At 38.0% G+C, this 21,511-nt stretch overlaps 1 protein-coding gene across 11 annotated transcripts in view; it reads right to left on the reverse strand.

Moving 5' to 3' along the window:
* CDC14B (cell division cycle 14B) overlaps positions 1 to 21,511 on the reverse strand; it is a 99,680-nt gene that overhangs the window by 59,940 nt on the left and 18,229 nt on the right. The window contains exon 1 of one of the 11 annotated variants that reach the window (XM_076008562.1): positions 1,169 to 8,423. The exons of 8 other annotated variants lie outside the window; for them this stretch is intronic. In XM_076008562.1, the coding sequence (XP_075864677.1) occupies positions 1,169 to 1,217 (49 nt within the window). In that variant the 5' untranslated portion in view covers positions 1,218 to 8,423. Of the gene's footprint in view, positions 1 to 1,168; positions 8,424 to 21,511 lie in introns of those variants that run through there. 2 more of the 11 variants (XM_012787243.2, XM_012787245.2) reach the window with 2 other exon arrangements.

Consider the following 21,511-nt stretch of genomic DNA (forward strand, 5'->3'; position numbering starts at 1 on the left):
TAACTGTAAATTTCATTAGGTGACTATTCATGTAGTGATATAGTATGATTTTTGAATGAACCTCTCATTAAATTTTAGTCTGCCTAGACTAAGAAATTTCAGCAAATGGAAGCATGCATTTGATGGCTAGCCATCTGCATTATATTAACTTTCTAGATGAATTTTGCTATGTTTTCAAGACATCCCTAAAAGTCATCTCAGTAAGATAATATCTTTTAAGTAAAGAGAAAGAATGCTTTCAAAACTGCTTCAAAATTACTGTTTACAGCTATAGAACACAACAAAACAAACCATATGTTAATCCAACTGTTCTTAGGATCGCTATTTTTTAAAATTTGGAATCACTACTTTGGTATTTTTACAATTAGACAAATTGCCATTAAAACAGCAGCAATGAGAGGTTTCTGCATGAGGAGTCTGAAATGAGCTTGGGTTGCATAAACGTAGTTAGGCTGCTGTGAGGTTTAGCAGGAATGGTAACAAGTAGTAATGCTCTACACTCTCCCCTGCCCCCCAAAAAAGTTGCCTAAAAACTTTTGGTGAAACAAAGTCATCCACAATATCTAATAGTAATACTAGTAGTGCTAGGAAAATACACTCAAGACGTGGCAAAATCAAGTGTAGCCTTTAAAATACATATTCTTTCAGCACAGCTCACGATAAGAAACAAAGGACGCCACCTGGCATTCTTTCCCCAAATGGTAATTTAAACTTTTTTGCCTTCAACTCATGCGACTGCTGCATTTATTTCCTTGTAAACTGCCTGACTAAAATTTCTCCCAACCACAAATAATCAAACGGGTGGCAAGGCTTCTTTCCAACCACAAACGACCTTTGATACTCCTGTACCGTGTCCAGAGATATTGCTCCCGTGGGTGGAGAGGCACAGTTCACCTCCCAGGCGCGGGGGTAAGCACACCAGGGTCACAACCACACACAGGTGCGGGGTCACCTCAAAGCCGGCTGTGGACTGGGAGTCCCGGAGGCCACTCACGCCCGCCAGGCAGCATCAGCCCCGGCCCCAAAGTTAAAAGGAAGGCATCCCTTGGCCGGCGGGAGCGGGAGCGAGTGCCTGAGGGGCGCAGGGATGGGGAAGCGCCGCGCCCTCCCGCACTCACCTTTGATCACCTCCACCACCAGAGGGGACCCCGCGCCCTCCCGCACTCACCTTTGATCACCTCCACCACCAGAGGGGACCCCGCGCACTCCCGACTCATGACTCCAAAGCATCTGGAAGGCGGGGCTGAGGGCAGGACCCGGTGGGTGGGGGGCAGCCAGCCTCAGAGAGAGGAGGCGCCTCGGCCACACCCCCGAAGTTTAAAAAACAAAAAGTTTAAAGGGCCGAGCCCCGGCACCGGCCTCAGCCACACCCCTTGGCCACCCACCTCGGCCACAGACTGCGGCTGAGGAATCGCCTACGCGGGCGGGCCAATCCCGGAAGTTCAAAGTTCCGCAGAAAGGTCCCCAGGAGAGTGACAAGGGAGCCGAGTAGGGAAAGCGCCCCTGGCCCCCGCAGCCCTCAGGGGACGCCGCCGGGCGGCCGTCTGCGCGCCAGCGCCCTGCCAGCGCCCACAAGCTGCGTGCTCGGAGGCTCGGAGTCGCGAAGTGCGTCAGAGAAGCCACTGGGCCTTGCAAAAAGCAGCGTCTCGGAAAGCTCCTTAGCGATTAAAAGTCGTCTGCGCAGACGGGCTCGGCCCGGGCGGCTGACCATATCCGAGGGTGACGCGGCGGCGCCGGCCAGGCAGGGGGGCAGCCGGGCACCTCCCGGGCCGCGCGCTCTGGCCGCCCCGACGCCGCCGCCAGGGGGCGCCGCAGCCGGTGGAGCCACCTTCTGGGAGCCCGGCCCCAGCGGACCCGCCCGCCGCGCGCCCTCGCCCTCCCGCAGACGGCCGCGTGCCCGGCCGCTCGCAGTGCCCGCGGCTGACTGCAAAGGGACACCTTCTTCAAACTTGCACCAAGAATTAAAGGTGAGCCTAACACTTGGGCCACGCGTTCCCTTAAAAAGAGTGAGGTGGTTTTAAAATAAAAATGTTGTGTTCATATTTTAATCTCAAGAGAAAAAAACGGAGATGCAGTATAAATGATCCCGATTGTTACAGATGATATGGTGCTGGGGATGGTGGGTGGTTTTCATTCCCTCCCGTATTTTTCCAAGTTATCCACAGAAAAGCATTACTTTCTATAACAGACATTTTTGCCTCAAAAGCAAACCTGCATGCCTCCTAACCTTATTCTAAAATTCAAGATGGTCAAAAGACTTTTTTTAATGTTAAGTGAAAAAAAAAAAAACCATGAATTCTCAGCTGAAGAAGACTTTTCTAAATGATACAAAATCTAAATGCCATAAGAAAATCGACTTGTAAATTGATACACATTTTTAAAATGGTTTTTTTCATGGCGATAGACACATAAACTAAGTTGAGAGATAAACTGGAAAATACATTTTAAATCTATCTCAAGAAGATTCCCAACTTCAATTTATGATATCGCAAAAATAACAAATGCAAGTGCAATTCAAATTATGATGTACTATTTCTGCCTCAGGCAGGCAAAAATCACGGGAGGTGCACAAGGCGGCGCCGTGTGGGGAGGGTGAGAGCACTCACCACCCTGCCTGTAGGTGGGAATATAACCTGGAACAGCCCCCATGAAGGGCAACAAAAGGGCAGTGTGGCAGAAATGTTCAAGACTGAAAGAGAGCCAAGATAAACTGTTAAGTACCACCACTTCCATGTGTATATGTAAAGCATTATATCCCACACATTCATGTGGTTGTATATGAAATCTTGCATAGCAAGACTCTGGAAGGAGACACAAGAAACAGATATAGTGGATGCCTTTACAGGAGGAAACTGGGTGTCTGGAAATAGGGGGAAAAGTCAGAGAGATTTATGCCTTTTCATAGCTTTTTGAATTTTATACGAATTACAAAGTTTTTGAAAAGTAAAATCACAGGCTAACGATGTTTTCCCAAAGCTCACTCTTCATCAAGATAGGAGGCATACAATGAACACAGTGTGAGGCAACCTGGAAAATATCTAAACAAAGGAACTGGTTAGTAACATCTTTTGGTTTCTACCCCATCTCTTGAAATTCCAGTTTCTTTTATAAACCCCAATTAAAACTAGAAAAGTAGCTAGATGGAAGTGGAAAGAGATTTTTCCCTCCATGCCGCAAGTTCAATTCCATTAGGGATATTTTATACATTATGGGGGGGGGGGTACCACTAATTTTTTATATCCAATTATCTCCACATTATATCAATATTCTTTTGTTAGAGCAGTATTGCAATAACCTACTACAGAGACTAGGGTGCTTAGCTGAGACCATATATTAGAAACAGGGCTGTTTACAAAATTTTGCTTAAAGGTCCATGGTTAACCATGGATCCCCCTCCCCTTTGATATTTTTGTTGTTAAAAACAGAAAACTTATGACCAGGTGTGGTAGCTCATGCCTATAATCCTAGCACTCTGGGAGGCCGAGGCCTGCGGATTGCTCAAGGTCAGGAGTTCCAAACCAGCTTGAGTAAGAGCAAGACCCCGTCTCTACTATAAATAAAAAGAAATTAATTGGCCAACTAATATATAGAGAAAAAATTAGCCGGGCATGGTGGTGCATGCCTGTGCATGCCTGTAGTCCCAGCTACTGGAGAGGCTGAGGCAGTAGGATTGCTTGAGCCTAGGAGTTTGAGGTTGCTGTGAGCTAGGCTGACGCCATGGTACTCACTCTAGCCTGGGTAACAAAGTGAGACCCTGTCTCTAAAAAAAAAAAAAACAAAAAACAGAAAACTTAAGTAATAAATCTTGCTTACATATCTCTATCACATAACATCAACACTCCTGCTTCTCTAATACAAAGGAAATGAAATCTCATGATTTAAAAATGTTAAAAAAAATTTTTAAAATCCATCCTTAGGCCTGATTTGTCTGCAAGTCTGGATTTGGCTTCCAGGTTGGCTTCCTCTTCCACTAACAAATATTTGTTAGATAAATGAAAAATATTTTCCTGCATAACAACTGTAGGTGTTTGAAGATAATAAATCATAAAACAAGAATATGTTCTAAACCAATTGAGAAACATATGTAGGAGTCAGGTAGGAATCATAATACAGCACGTTCTTGTTTCTAGGGTAGGTTTAAAGAACTCTATTTAGACTTAGAGACACGGTGGGCTTTCTACATTCCTCCTAGAGCTGGATACCTGCCTTCACAGGTCCTGGCAGAGCACATGCAGAGGTACAAGGCTTTACTACAGGGTGAGAAAGTCGACCTTTCGTGAGCTCACCACCAGACGGGCAGAAAGTAGATTTCATACCCTAAGAAACCAGAAAGACCAGGCTCCACTTGGACACTGACTGTTCCTCAGAGATAGACGAACAGACTTCAACCTGTCATCTGAATTTTGAGGGAAGTAGTGACCAAGGGAAGCAGAGGAAGAAGTGTTTACAAGTATTGATTTAAAAAGCACCAGCAGCAGCATGACCCCCTAAAATTATTGAGAGTTTAGTGCCAGGTATTGTATTCAGCTCATTACAACCTATGAGGTAGATATTACTATTAATATTTTCCAGTAAAGGAAACCTAGGCCTAAAGAGTGACTAACCTATACAAGGTTACATACAAAGCTTATTTCGAAGTGACAGAATTAGGATATGAACACAGGCTATTGATTGAAGTCTAAGGTTCTTAAGTCCCAGTCTCAAAGACTTGCCTGAATATAAATCAAGAGTAATTAAAACAATATGATTTTTAGCACAGCAATTTTGACAATCTTGATCCAGACATATATGAATATTTATGAGAAAACTGATATTTCATTCAATTCAGTGACAAAGGCCTTATTCAACAAAGGGCAGATGTTTTTACATGCATGAAAAGAAAATGAGGTTCTAACATCACATACTAAATAAAACAAATAGCAGATGAAATAATTTTGAAAAAGCTATCAAATAACTATAAAAATTATAGTGAATAATTTTATGACTTAACCTGGGGGATTTTTAAGCATGACACAAAACAAGTCATAAAGGGAAACTAAGAGACTCTTGGGGGAAGATATATAATAAAAGGTTAATTATCACAACAAATAAAAAGAACCTCCAAAGCAATATGACAACCCAATAGAAAAATTCAAAAAAGGCTATGAACAGTCAACTAAAAAAAGAAATACAAATGGCTAATCGCATATGAAAAGAAAATTAATCTTGTCATTCAATATTAAAACAAAGTCTATCAACATTCAACAGATTTGATTATAGGAGAAAGTCATGATAATCTCATTAAATATAAAAAAGGGAATCATTAAAATCAACACTCATTTCCAATTATGTCTGTGCACAATGGAGCTAAAAGAGAAGTTCCTTAACCTGATAAAGATTATCTTCCAAATACTTATAGTAAATATCATACTTCACATGCCTTAACTTTAGAAGCATCCCTGAAATAAAAAATAAGACAAAGATCCCCACTATCGTTACCACTATTGAACAATGTAATAACTGGAAGTTCTAGCTGATGATGCCAAGGTAAGAAAAAGAAATAAAAGCATTAGAAAGGAAGAAACAAAATTGTTGCAGACAATGATTGTTACCTAGAAAATACAAGAGAATCTATAGATAAGCTATTAGAATAAACTAATAAAGTTTTGCAAAGTTTCTGGATATAAATGATTAATACACAAAACCCAAGAGTTGGCCCAACTCAGTGGCTCATGCCTAGAATCCTAGCACTTGGGAGGCCAAAGTGGGAAGATTGCTTGAGGCCACAAGTTCAAGACCAGTCTGGGCCTCATCTCTACAAAAAGTAAAGTAAAATAAACAAACAACAACAAAAAAAACCCAAGAACTTTTCTATATACCTGTAATATGGTACACCTGTACCAATTATGAAACATAATATAAACAAAATGTTCATATCCTTTATGGATAAATGGAGAAATAAAAAAGGTTTATCAATGGGAAAACTCAGTATCATGAAGATGATAATTTCCCTCATACTAAATGCAATTCTGATCAAAATCTCAACAGGTCTTTTCATGAAACCTGGCAAGCTAATACTAAAATTAATCTAGAAGACCACAGGCAGAGAAGAACTGAGATCATTTTAAAGAAGAACAAGAAGAGAGCCCCTGCCCTACCAAATATTAAAGTTTATAATAATTTAGGCAGTACTGGCACCGTGTAGTATTGGCACAGATATAATAAACAACAAGTAAAGACAACAGCCCAGAAGGAAAGCCAAATATACATGGAAACATCACATATGATAGATGTGGCATCACAAATCAATGGGAAAAGAATGCTTAATACATTGTTGGGGACAATGGTTGTCCATATTGTTGAGGGAAGGGAGGGAGGAAGTTTGATCCCTGTCTCATACCATATGCCATTACTACCTAAAGAATAAAAAATCTTAGTGGCTAAGAAACCTAGATATGAAAATAAAAGCTTTAAAGGTTTTAGAAGAAAATATGGAAAAATAATGCATATATCAATGGAATAGGGATGGATTTTTTTACATAACACAAAAAGACCCAAACTAAAGCAAAAGATTAAAAAAATCTGATTACATGAAGATTTAATATTTCTGTTCACATGAGGCCAGAAACAAAATTTAAAAGATAACTCATAAAATAGGAGAATACAGGTATAATACATAAAACCAATAAAGGATCAGTGTTTAGAATTTAGAATAGATTTACTAAGATCTATGCATCAAAGGAAAAAAGCCTAATAAATCAATGGGCAGAGAGGGTGGGATAAGAAATCCACAAAAGAAGAAACCTAATTATCCTTTCTTGCTCCTCTTTTTCAGACCAATCTACCTACAATGAGTATGCTTCTGGTTTGCTTTATGCCCTGTGATGAACTGAGTTTATTAGTCATAATAAGCTGTGACAACAAATAACACTGAAATCTTAGCGATTTAATTTATAACAGAGGCTTACTTCTTGGTGGTGCTACATGTCAATCACAGATAAGAGAGTGGAGGAGGCTTTATTCTACACAATCACCCAAACATCCAGAATGATGGTGGCTCTACCCATTTGCAGATGCACTGTCTGGAATTTGTCCTTGTGGTTGTCTGATGTGCCAGTGACTGCTTGTGTAAGTTATTCTAATTGCCTTCAGACTTAAATGCACACAGAGACAGATCAAGCCCAGCAATTTTAATCTTTTAACTCCTGAGTTCCTCAATCAGTTGGCCTAGAACTAAGGTGGGGAAAAAGTAATCTTATTTACAGAAGTCCTAGACATCCCCCCCAACATTGTTAGTCTCCATACTCATCTGTATTTCTGAAATATTTTATAAATGAATTTTTAGGGAGCTACTACCAGAATCATAAGTTTTCAGACCTTCCAAAGCATTGCAGCAAGACAGAAAATGAAACTAAGCCACCCAACAGCAAAAAGAAATGTCATAGCAAACAGAAAATGGAATAAGACGGTGGGAATAAATCCAAATCAGTGTCAGTCCATATCAGTAATAATAAAACATGTAAAAATTTAAATTCACCTATTAAAAGACAAGATTTTCAAATTGAGTTTAAAATGTTTAATAAAGACAACAAAAACAAAGACATATAAGAAATTTTTAAAAGAAAGGCTAGACGAAGGCATTCTATATAGTTGCTAGGAAAAAGAAAGCAGGTATAACAACATTAACATGAGAAGAAATAGGATTCACCGCAAAAGCAATTAAAAGACAAAAATGTTTTATGATCAAAGATATAATCTACCAAAAGATTATATTAATAGCAATCACACATCTCGTGCAACAGATTTTAAATCTATAAAGCAAAAACCAGTGAAAATAGGAGAAATTAATAAATCCATAATCATAGAAGACTAAGTAAGACCTCAAAACAATAAAATAAGGAATTAGAAGCATGATCTAGTAGCTATAAAGAACAGTTTTACAGAGAACATGTAAACTTTTCAAAGGATAGAATATTAACTGAAGTCATGTTTCAGGTCATAAGGAAATCACAACAAATTCCACAAAAGCAGAAATCATACACAGACCATGTTCAGTGACCACCATACAATAACTTTAGAAATTTACTGATGAAAAAAGATAACAAAACCTATCAATCTGGAAATGTTTAAAACCCATTGTAAATAACTTATAAAAAAGAGACATTAAAAGAGAATTCACCACAAGTTACTTTAAAATTAATGTCAATAGGGCCGGGCGCAGCTCACGCCTGTAATCCTAGCTATCTGGGAGGCCGAGGCTGGCGGATTGCTCCAGGTCAGGAGTTTGAAACCAGCCTGAGCAAGAGCAAGACGCCCATCTCTACTATAAATAGAAAGAAATTAATTGGCCAACTATATAGAAAAAATTAGCTGGGCATGGTGGTGCGTGCCTGTAGTCCCAGCTACTTGGGAGGCTGAGGCAGCAGGATCGCTTGAGCCCAGGAGATTGAGGTTGCTGTAAGCTAGGCTGATGCCACGGCACTCACTCTAGCCTGGGCAACAAAGTGAGACTCTGTCTCAAAAAAAAAAAAAAAAAATTAATGTCAATACATATTGTTATTTAAATCTGTGGAATACGTACGGTTAAACAAAAATATGAAGAAAATAATTTACCTAAAAATGTCTTCCTCTGTCACACCACTCAAAAAACTTACTTCTACCTGGATTAAAAAGTTGAACATAATAGTTCTGGCTCTCCACATTCCAGGATATGGTAGGATTGCACACATCCTGACTTCTCTGGGGCTAAATGAGCAGAGGTGAGAAATGTCACTTTCAGGTCAGATTTTTTTTTTTTTTTTTTTTTTTTTTTTGAGTCAAGGTCTCTCACTCTGTTGCTCAGGCTAGAGTTGCAGTGATGTCATCATAACTCACTGCAACATCAAATTCCTAGTCTCTGGTGATCCTCCCACCTTAGCCTCCCAAGTTAGGATGTGCAAGTGGAGGGGTAACCAGGAAAGGGCACAAAGTGTGGTATCTCAGATGTGGTGATGTTCTGTTCCTCAATCCATGTACTAGTTACTTACTCAGGATTTACACAAGCTGTTTATCAAGTTATACACTTTGTGTTTGTATGTATGCCTTACATCTATAGATATATGTATATATATTACAAAACAAATGTGATTTAAGTTATGTTATACTTAATAGAAAGTTATATGTATAGTAGCTGTGTTCCACGAGCCTGGGCTGCAAGAGTAACAGCTAACTGGTAGTGAGCATGTGTCATAAGCAAAAAATAAACTCTTTCTTGTTACATTCCATTAAGATTTTGGGGTTATCATCACAACACAGCCTAGCCTATCCAAACTGATACATAGTTTAAGACTTAGATACCAAATGCAAAAGCTATGAAGAGAAAGGATTGAAAAATTTATGGAAGACATTGTAAAAATATTTTTTTAGAAAAGGGGGTACAGGGAGTGGGGTCCAGGAGCCAACCTGAGAAAACTCCCAATGATCAAAGCTAGAACAATTTGACCAACAAAATAAGTACATGATATTGGATTATAACCCAAAGAATAAAATAATATGCAGGAATCTATATTGATATAAATAAGTGATTGAATAAATGGAGAAGAGACAAATTTTCCTTACAGAACAATTCCAAATAATATATGTGGCTACTTCTCTCTAAGAAGTGAAGCTTAACCCTTTCCCCCTTTGTGTGTGGGCTAGACTTAAGTGACTTACTTCTGAAGAATAGAGTATGGAAAGGGAAAAATAGTAAATTTACAGAGGCAAAACTTGCTAGTTTTAAACAAGTGATCATGATTAACCAGTGATATTATGTGGGTTTCATGTATCCCTGATGTGATGAGAAGGGCACTTCACCTCTGTGGTATTCATCCCCAAAATGCAGTCTACTCATGAAGAAAATAATCAGACAAATCCAATTTAAGGGATATTCTACAAAATACCTGACCAGTACTCCTCAAAACTGTCAAGGTCATAAAAGACAAGGAAAGACTGAGAAATTGTCACAGACCTGAGATGACCAAGTTGATGACAACTAAATGCAGTGTGGTATCCTAGATTGAATCTTGGAATAGAAAAAGGACATTAATGGAAAAACTAATCCAGGCCGGGCGCGGTGGCTCACGCCTGTAATCCTAGCACTTTGGGAGGCCGAGGCGGGCGGATTGCTCAAGGTCAGGAGTTCGAAACCAGCCTGAGCGAGACCCCGTCTCTACCAAAAATAGAAATAAATTAATAGACCAACTAAAAATATATATACAAAAAATTAGCCGGGCATGGTGGCGCATGCCTGTAGTCCCAGCTACTCGGGAGGCTGAGGCAGTAGGATCGCTGAGCCCCGGAGATTGAGGTTGCTGTGAGCCAGGCTGACGCCACGGCACTCACTCTAGCCTGGGCAACAAAGTGAGACTCTGTCTCAAAAAAAAAACAAACAAAAAAAAAAACTAATCCAAATAAAGTCTGGAGTATACTAAATGGTACCATACTAATGTTGGTTTCTTAATGTGCCACAGTCAATACAAGATGATGATATGAACTGAACTGTATCCCTCAAAATTTGTATGTTGAAGCCCTAATCCACAATGTGACTATAGTCAGAAACAGGGCCTTTAAGGAAGAAATTAAGGTTAAATGGGATCATATGGGTGAGGCCCTAATCTGATGGCACTGATGTCCTTATGGAATAGAGACACCAGAGCATTCTCTCCTTGAGTGCACAGAGGCTGTGTGAGGACACAGTGAGAAGGAGGCAGTGTGCATGCTAAGGAGTGAGGCCTCATGAAAAACCAACCCTGCTGGCCCCTAGATCTTGGACTTCCCAGCCTTCAAAACTGTGATAAAATAAATTTGTGTTGTCTAAGCTACTGGACTGTGGCATTCTGTTATGGTAGCCTAAGGTGAGTAAGACAGATAATAGCACTAGAGGAAACTGAAACTGGGTGGGAGTATATAGGAACTCTGTGCTGTCTTTGCAACTTTTCTGTAAATCTAAAAGTTATTTTTTTAAAAAAGTAACTGGGAGAAAATATTTGTAGCTTATATAAAGCTATAAGTAGCAAGAAAATATATATAGACACACAAAAATATTCCTATAAAAAATCTTAAAATTACAAACAGCCTAATAGAAAATAGTCATATGCAAAGAAGACAAATCAGGAAAATATGTATGACACAAAACCATGTGATATGTTTAACCTAATTAGTAATTAGAAAAATGAAAATTACAAAACAATGAAATTTCACGCCATCAAATTAGAAAAAGTTTAAAATACTGATGTTAATTAGGGAAAGGTTGTAGGGAAATTGCTACTTTCATACAAAGAAGGTAAGAGTGTAAATTGGTGGGTATTTTGGGGGGGGGAATCTAGCAGCATCTGTTACTCATGTAACCTGTGACCCAGCTAGTCCCTCTCTTGATATCTGCCTGAGAGAAACCAGCATAGGAACACTAAGAAGCAGTTGTAAGGGTGCTTATCATAGCAGTGTCTGCAGTAAAACTAAATGGAAATAACAATTACCATCAATAGGGGAGTAATTAAATAAACTATGGCAGTATTACTATCACTTAAAATTAATAAGGTAGATCAATATGTAATCTTTCCACAGTTGTACATAGGGAAAATTCTTTTTTAAAAAACTAGTTACATGATATATGTAAAAAGGACAAAGCAAAATTAAGCCACATTTCTATAGGTAAATTTATATGTATTAAAAATAAACAGAAAAGCAACTAGAATACCCCACCAAAGAGTTACAGTGGTCACTATGGAAATGGAACTGTGATGGGGAGCAGGAAAGGAAACTTTTGCTTTATGGTTATTTTTTGGGTTTTAAAGACCGTCTCAGTGTTAGTTCATAATTGAAAATATATTCCTCTGGGGAGTGAAGGAGCAATGGGGGGAAGCCTTTCACTTTTCACAGGCATGCTCCCCTCAACCTGGGTGTCCTCTGCTTCCCTGTGCAATGTGGTCAAGATGCACCCTCCCAGTGCAGACACATGGCTAAACACAGCATGGAGCTAGCACGCTGAACTGGCAAGATGCATTAATGAGTGCTCCTGCCAGTGGCCTTTCATCACCCTTCATTATTTTAATTTCCCCTTCTTTATTCCTGGACTGGAGATATAAAGTCGTTTCACGTGCACTTTACAGGGAGGAACTGAGGAATGCTCTATCGGCTCTGCTCTTTCTCCTTTAAAACAAGTGGCCCTGAAACTTAAATCACTGGGAAAAAAAAATCTCTCCAGCTCCCTGTCTCTCATGCTCTGTCGCAATGTGACACTAGAGCGAAATTAGAATTCAAGGCACTAGTTTCCTTTATCAGTGAATGTTACCTAATTATCCCAGTGTTTTGGGAGGCCAAGAAGGGAGGATCACTTGAGACTAGGAATTTGAGGCCAGCCTGGGCAAAATAGTGAAACCTCATCTCTACAAAAAAATTTTAAAATTTAGCCTGGTATGTCGGTGCATAGTTCCACCTTCTTGGGAGGCTGAGGCAGGAGGATCACTTGAGCCCAGGAGTTCAAGGTCCCAGGCTGGGCAACAAAGCAAGACTCTGTCTCTTAAAAACTAAAGATAAAGCAATAAAATTCTCAGTTAATGACTCTTATCTGAGACTTTTAAAGTACTTACTAATTAAACTGATTAGGAAGTAGAGTGGACTATTCTCTTCTTACTCATTTTATATAATTGGCCTGGGTTACTATAAATTTACTTTAAACTGCAGAGGTAAAAACCTATAGGTTTAAGCTATATTGTGGAGCCAGTCGGGTACATCTGGGGGCAGCTGCTCTAATCAGAAACTCATACTCCAGAGATAAACAGCCATTATTAAAGCAGGAAGTCACATCCCAGAGGAGATATAATAGCTTTTCTCTTATGCATACCTCTGGAGAATTTATAATTAAAGTACTGAGTGCCAAAAAATATTTTTATTGGAAAAATTAGTGGCTTGTTAATCAGAATAATAGCTATGAGAAATGGGCTCTCATTGGTGAAATTAGTGACTGTCCCTATTATGTAGATTGTCTAAAATATTTTGCAGACACCCCACACTTGCATGAACAAGTAAGAACCCAATGAAACTCTTATTTAGGGATAGTGTTTGAGACATTAAGTCTGGATGCCTTAACTGCCCCCACCCCAAACCACCATCCAGCTACTAGTTGTGAGGATTTCTAATTGACTGGTACCAAATATAAGGGTGATAGAATCCTGTACCTGAAATACTGTCATGTCATGTCTGCTTCAAGTAAACCTTTCTTTTAAAAGGAGGACACAGAGTACCTAAAAATGCAGGAGCTAAGCATATAGGACAGGGTGTATCATCTGTTTTGTACTTATTGGCTAATAAATATTTATTTCTTAAGTGGATGCTGTATGCAAGAATTTTTCATCTGAGACTAGCTTTCATTATAAGCTGGTAGAGCAAGGTTGTGGGGGAGTAGCTAACCCCCATCTATCTCAAGTTTTTTTGGCAGTTACTGATGTCTATCAAAAAGTTCTAAGAACTATGCATAACCAAACTGTCTCAGGTCAGTTTCCAGCAATATGATACAAAGAGTTAGATTAGACAGGGCATCACTAACATGTCCTAAAACATTTGGATCACAATCACAGAAGTCAGGCTCTTGACCAGGAAAGAAGTCACACAGAAATAAAGCAGTCACTTTCAGCAGACAAATACTCTTCTAGGATCATAAGCCATGAACTTTGATAGATTAAGTTCTAATTTTTCTATCCATTAATAAATAAACATTTCAAAGGAGGAAAAAGATAAGTAAATGTCTTTCTCATTTCAAATTTCTTGGCAGTGAATAAGACAAGGATTTACTTTAATGAGTATTTTGAATCTATAACTGCCTCATCAGAAGCAAATTCTTATTCATAATACTTTGTCTCCAATGATATATCAAGTCCTTCCTAACAATATTTAGGACATGTCACAATTCTAGGCCATTAATCATATTAATGAGTAGTTCTTTCTTTAGAAAAACTTTGCAGGGAGATCTAAAAAGCATCATCATACCAATTTGACTGCGGTTTTTTTTTCTTTAAAATGAATGGCATATAGTAGACTGAGTGTACATATTAAGTTTTGAAAAAAACGGGAAGCAGGGCAAAAGACTTGAAGACATTTCACAAAAGCAGATATAAGAATGGCATATAAGCCCTTGAAAAAAAGCATTTAACATCAGGGAAATGCAAATTAAACTCACAATGAAATACCACTTCACACCCACAAGAATGACTAAAATTAGAATGACAATACCAATTGTTGGAGAAGATGTAGAGCAATTAGAACTCACACATTGCTTACGTAAAATGGTATTAAAACACTGGACAAATTTAGTTGTTTCTTATAAAGTTACATATGCTTTCTCTATGACCCAGCCATTCTATTCCTAAATATATATATACACCCAAGTGAAATTAAAATGTGTATCTACAAAAAGACTTGCACACAAATATTTGTAGTAGCTTTATGATAGCCAAAAACTGGAAAAACCCAAATGTTCATCAATAAGAATGGATAAACAGATTATAGCATATTCATACAAAGGAACACAACTTAGCAATAACAAATGAACAAAGTATTGACACAGGACAACATGGATGCATCTCTAAAATGCTGCTGATCAGAACACTTCGTGCTTTATGATTCTGTATGCATTAAGTTCAAGAACAGGTAAAACTAATCTATAGTGCTAGAAATCAGATAGCAGATGCTTGGAGTAGGGGGTTGACTGGAAAAGGACTCAGAGGGAACTTTGGAGCAGCAGTTCATAGGTGTATACACTTGCTAAAATTCAAACTACACCTAAATCTTAGACTTTAATTTTTAAAAGAGCATGGGATAGGGTGGGGGGAATAACCAAATAATCTTAACTGATACAGATCCATGAGAAGACTACAGAACTAACATTCTGTATAGAATATAATTGAGAATTATCATGACCTAAAATTAAGAATTATTATAGACCAAGAATAATAAATTCATTGCAATTTTTTTTAAAAAAGACTTGTCAGAAAAGATAATGTGGCTAGTGGAAAAATTCTTTCAAAGAGTCTTAAAACAGTTAATATTTGTATCCCTCTTCAGTCTGTAATAGATTGTTTCCTTAAAAAAAAAAAAAAAAAAAAAAAAGGGCAGCTCCTCAGGCCCTAAGATCTTCACAAAGGAAAATGCACAGAAATAGAACCTAAATTATCTTTTAATAGAAAGATTATCTGCCATTCCGTTGTTTTAAAAAGTAAACTGGATTAAGAATAAAGAGAAAAGAGTGACAATACATGTCATACAGCTCCAGCTAAGATTTGTTTCAAGTAACATAAATATAGCAGAATAATCTGAAGCTCTCCTCATCTCTCTCTTTTTCTTAAAAAAGAATGATCACTGAGGATCCAGCTCTCTCGCACCACCTAGAACATCCCGGTCCGAAAGAACTTTCTGCAGTGATGGGAATGTCTCTATCTGCTCTGACCAGGACAGTAGCCACTGCCACATGTGGTTAGTGGTTACTATTTAATATAATGGACAGCACAGAGGAAATAAACCCGCCAGTTTCTAATCTATAGTCTCTGACAAGTGGGATACTGAGAGACAGGAGGCCTCCTCCCTCAGCAAAGCAAAAGAGCAAGGAGCAATGGCTTCCTTCAGTTCTGAGGGCCTTTGCTCAAGAGTCTTGATCCCTGGCAGTGGGTCTCATAGCACCTCTGGTTGGAAACACACCCCACCCAGCACAAGGCCTAGTTCACAACAGGCACTCAGGCGACAGACATTGTTCCATAAACAAATGATTAACTCAATGGAGGAAGGGCAGACACAGCTAAACAAAAAGGAAATTCTCCTTTATTGAGTACATCCTAGTCTAGGTACTTTACACATGTTATCTCATTTATTTTTCACCATAGTCTTAGGATACAGGTAGTATAATCCCCATTTTATAAATGAGAGAGGCAGCCCCAAGGAAGAATAACTTTAAACAGCGTCACTCAGCTGTGACAACAGGGTAAAACAAAGCTTTGAACATATATTAATACAACCAATGTGCTCTGAGTCAATCAATATTTAGGTGCGTGCATACCAGTAATTGTCCCACAGCATTAGAAAAAGGAGCCCCTCCCCCTATTTCTCATTCTTGTAGCACAGTATAACTTCAAGGAAAGCCTCTAGAAAAATAAAGGGCTCAGGTAAATGACTTACAAACCTGCATATTTTATATGATATGGCTTTCAAGATTTAATTTCTTTTTATTTTTTTCCAAAAAGAAAGGCCAAAAACACCACTGAAACCCACATCATAGAAAGGCTCAATTCCCTTCAAAGCTCTGCTTTTTGTGGGGGCAGAGACACCACAGAAGAAGCCTGCTGGGAGGCCCAAGAGGGGAGCCCCAGGAGGGGAGCAGGAGGCAGCACAACTGTGCGGGAACCTAGGAGAGAGTGTGGGATGTTTGCTAGAAGCCCTCTATTAACCCAGCCACACAGGGTGTTCAGCAAAGGAGCATGCTACCTTTACTTACAGGTCATTTCTTAAAACACCAGATTTTCACAGCAGTAGCATTTAGCTCTCTGCAGTAGCCCACTGCAGTGCACAAGCCTGTCAGCAACTCAACAGGAAACAGTAAGCCAAAGGATTTCAAGAGAAATTTGTTTATACTTTGATTTTGAGGGCAAAAAGCTCTTACTAAATTTCCCAAATTGCCATCGAAATTTCGAATTAGTCTTATTTGGAATGGGAAATTAACTTAAAGTTTTTAAAATACTACCTTTTCTACATGAAAAGGGCAGTTTTAGAAAAAGTCATTAAAAATCTGTTAATTTTAATGTCAATATTGAATTTTACCTATTTTATAACAAAGTGATGTTCAGCTTATGGAGCAGCTTTATATTGTATAATATTATATGGATAGCTATAATAGAAAAACACTTCCTGTAAGCAGCAGGAGATAAATCTTTCTGTAGAAAGAAATCATAAAAATACTAAAAATTGTGATTAAAATTTATACCTAGAAAGTATATTTCATTGGGTTTTTTGTTTGTTTAAATTGAATGGATATATACAAGCATTCTGTTTATGCTTAATCATACATCCTAAATTTTCCTAATCAATTCTAATTTCAAATATTCTGTTCCATTCCTAAAGGTAACCTAACCCTCGTATTTGTCAAACATACTTATTTGCTCAATTTACAAGTAAAACATCCTCTGAAATCTGGGCTCTTGATCTCCAAGAGCCTAATAATCCAGGAGAGAAAACCTACACAAGCAAAATATTAAGAGTAGCCTGCAAACTGAGTTTTTTAAAACGATTAAGTTTTTAAATTTTGGTCTAAAACACATAAAATTTACCATCTTAGCCATTTTTAAATGTACAGTACAGTAGTGTTAACTGTATGCATATTTTTGTGCAATAGGTCACTAAGTTTCTCAGCTTGCTAAACTGAAACTCTATAACAGGAATTCCCCTTTTCTCTATCCCCCCAGCACCCAGCAACTACCATTCTACTTTGTCTGAGTTTGACTACTATAGATACCTCATATACATGGAATCATGCAGTATTTGTCTTTTTGTGACTGGCTTATTTCATTTAGCATAATGTCCTTAAGGATCATCCACGTTATAGCAAATGACAGGATTTCCTTCTTTTATAAGGCTGAATAATATTCCATTGTATGTATATACCACATTTTCTTTATTTATCCATCTGCTGATAGATATTTAAGTTGCCTCTACCTCTTGGCTACTGGGGAAAACTGCAATAGACATAAGTATGAAAATATCTCTGAGATCCTGTTTTCAATTCTTTTGGATATATAACCAAAAGTAGGATTGCTGGATCATATGGCAGTTCTATTTCTAATTTTTAAGGAACCTCCATACTGTTTTCCAGAGCAACTGTACCATTTTACATTCCCACCAACACTGTGAAAGGGCTCCAATTTCTCCATATCCTCAACACTCATTTCCTTTTTTTTTTAATAGTGGCCATCCTAACAAGTGTGGTTTTGATTTGTATTTCCCTAATGATTAGTGATGTTAAACATCTTTTTGTTTTTCTTTTTTCTATTAAAGAGACAGGGATCTTGCTATGTAGCCCAGGCTGGCCTCAAACTCCTGGGCTCAAGCGACCCTCCCACCTCAGACTCCTAAGACTACTCCTAAGACTCCTAACACTACACCTTGCTGGCTGTTAAGCATTTTTTCATATGCTTACTGATCATTTATATATCTTCTTTAGAAAGCTGCATATTTAAAGTTTAAATTGGATTATTTGGTTTTTGTTGTTGATTTGCAGGAGTTCTTTATATATTCATATATTCTACATATTAACCCCTTGTATTATCCCCTTATCAGATACATGGTTTACTCCCATTCTGGGTTGTCTTTTCTTTCTTTTTGAACCCAGATTCTCCTTTAATTTTATTAAAATTCACCCATTTTAATGTACACGTCAATGGTTTTTAGTAAAAAAAAAATTTTTTGTTTTTTTTAGATAGAGTCTCAACTTTGTTACCTGGGCTAGATTGCCGTGGCGTCAGCCTAGCTCACAGCAACCTCAAACTCCTGGGCTCAAGCAATTCTTCTGCCTCAGCCTCCTGGGTAGCTGGGACTACAGGCATGCACCACCATGCCTGGCTAATTTTTTTTTCATATATTTTTAGTTGTCCAATTAATTTTTTTCTATTTTTAGTAGAGATGGGGTCTCTCTCTTGCTCAGGCTGGTCTCAAACTCCTGAGCTCAAACGATCCACCTGCCTCAGCCTCCTAGAGTGCTAGGGATTTTTAGTAAATTTAAAAGCTGTGCAACCATCACTACAATACAGTCTTAGAAAGTTTCCACAACCCCCAAAATGACCCCTGGTGCTTATGTACAGTCAACCTTACTTCTTATCTCTAGTCTGCATTCCTAGGCAATAACTGTGCCTAGCATTGTTAGTCTCTATGCATTTAACTGTTATGGACATTTCATATAGATTGAGTCATACAATATGTGGTCTTTTCAGCTGGTTTCTTTTACTCACGGAGAGGTAACTTTATGTTGTGTATATTAATAGTTCATTTCTTTTTATTCCTGAATAGTATTCTATCATATGGGTATTTCATTTATCCATTTATCTTGGTTGCCTTTTCATTCTATTGTTTTTTGCTAAGCAGAAGTTTTAAAGTTTGATTGATATAATTCCATTTGTCTATATTTTCTTTTGTTGCCTATGCTTTTGGTGTCATATCCAAGAAATTATTCCCAAATCCAATGTCATGAAGCTTTTTCCTATGCTTTCTTATAAGATTTTTATAGTTTCAGAAGGTCTTACATTTAGGGTCTTTAGCACATTTTGTGTTAATTTTTATATATAGGAATGAAGTTGTAAGTGTCCAACTTCATTCCTTTACACATGGATATCCAGTTTTCCCAATATCATTTTGTTAAAGAGACTATTTTATTCCCATTGTATAAATTTTGGCATCTTTGTCAAATATCATTTAACTATATATTTGAGAGTTTATTTCTGGGCTCTCTATTCTGTTCCATTCGTCTACATGTCTGTCCTTATGCCAGTACTATATACTGTTTTGATTAGTATAGCTTTGTAATATATTTTAAAATCAGGAAGTGAGGCCTCCAGCTTTTTTTTTTTTATTCCTTTTCAAGATTGTTTTGGCTATTCAGTGTCCTTTGAGATTCCATATTAATTTTAGGATGTTCTTTTTCTATTTCTGCAAAAAATGTCCATTGAGACTTTGATAACAATTACATTCAACCTATAGATCACTTTGGGTAGTATGGACATTTAAACAATATTAAATCTTCCAATTCACAAGCACAGGATGTCTTTCCACTTATTTGTGCCTTCTTTAATTTCTTTCAGCAATGTAAAACTTTAAGTTTTTAAAAAGTTATTTTGCTTCTCAAGCAAAGTCCTATTCACTTATTGAACAAAGAAATCTATTTACTAAAATATGATCACTATTAGCTGTGCTAACTTGCTCTACAGACTTCAAAAACAGGTAGCTAGGCTGGGCATGGTAGCTCACACCTGTAATCCTAGCACTCTGGGAGGCCAGGCAGGAGGATAGCTCAAGGTCAGGAGTTCAAAACCAGCCTGAGCAAGAGCGAGACCCTGTCTCTACTAAAAATGGAAAGACATTAATTGACCAACTAAAAATATATAGAAAAAATTAGCTGGGTATGATGGTGCGTGCCTGTAGTCCCAGCTACTCAGGAGGCTGAGACAAGAGGATCACCTAAGCCCAGGAGTTGGAGGTTGCTGTGAGCTAGGCTGACGCCACAGCACTCTAGCCCCGGCAATAGAGTAAGACTCTGTCTCAAAAAAAACCCCCAAAAAGCAGGTAGCTAAATAAGAATATTAATAAAGTCTTTTTTACAAGGGCTATAAGATAAAATGCTTACAAGATCAGAACGATCAATCCTTAAATTTTAATAAATAAAAAACCAAGCTATGAGACAGTCATCTATGATGTACATGTAGTATTAAGGATGTTATGATAGCAATGCTTCAATCTTTATTCTAACTTGTAAATACTGAACAGCTACTTCTGTCTTGCAACCCCCATGGTAGGCACTAGGGAGTTAGAGTTAATTAAATAAAATTAAAATGTTGTCCTTAAGAGTTTAGTTAACTGTTCAGAGAATGATTAATATGTGAAATAAAACAGAAGGGAAACCAACCCCATTTATAATATTAATAGTTAACAACAAAGACTAAATACCTAGTAAAATGTTTTACAAGTAATGTGCAAGAACACTATGAAATTTTAACACATTACTGAGGAACCCAAAAGAAGACCTGAGCAAACAAAAAGACATACCATGTTTGTGACTAGAAGAGTCATCATATAAAGAATGTTTTCTCCCTAAGTTAGTTCATATAAATAATTGAAAGGATTTTTTGGTTTGTTTATGGAATAAGCAAGTTCATCCTAAAGTTCATATGGAAAAATAAAAACAAACAAATAAAAATACCTACAGGGGGCCGGGCGCTGTGGCTCACGCCTGTAATCCTAGCTCTTGGGAGGCCGAGGCGGGCGGATTGCTCAAGGTCAGGAGTTCAAAACCAGCCTGAGCAAGAGCGAGACCCCGTCTCTACTATAAATAGAAAGAAATTAATTGGCCAACTGATATATATAAAAAAAAAAAAAAAAAATTAGCCGGGCATGGTGGCGCATGCCTGTAGTCCCAGCTACTTGGGAGGCTGAGGCAGGAGGATCGCTTGAGCCCAGGAGTTTGAGGTTGCTGTGAGCTAGGCTGACGCCACGGCACTCACTCTAGCCTGGACAACGAAGTGAGACTCTGTCTCAAAAAAAAAAAAAAAAAAAAAAATACCTACAGGGAAAGCTGGAGAAGAAAAAAAAAAAAGAGTGTTAGAAAGGGCTAGCACCCCATATATAAAAATATATTAAAAGGCCTCTATCATGAAAACAGAGTGTTGCTGGTACCTGAAGGACACATATGATAGAAGTCCTCAAACAGACCCAGACATGTTCAGGAACATAATACATGATAAAGATGGTAAATCAAACCAGATGTCAAATA

The sequence above is a fragment of the Microcebus murinus genome, chromosome 12 (assembly GCF_040939455.1).
Source record: "Microcebus murinus isolate Inina chromosome 12, M.murinus_Inina_mat1.0, whole genome shotgun sequence".
Lineage (NCBI taxonomy): Eukaryota > Metazoa > Chordata > Mammalia > Primates > Cheirogaleidae > Microcebus > Microcebus murinus.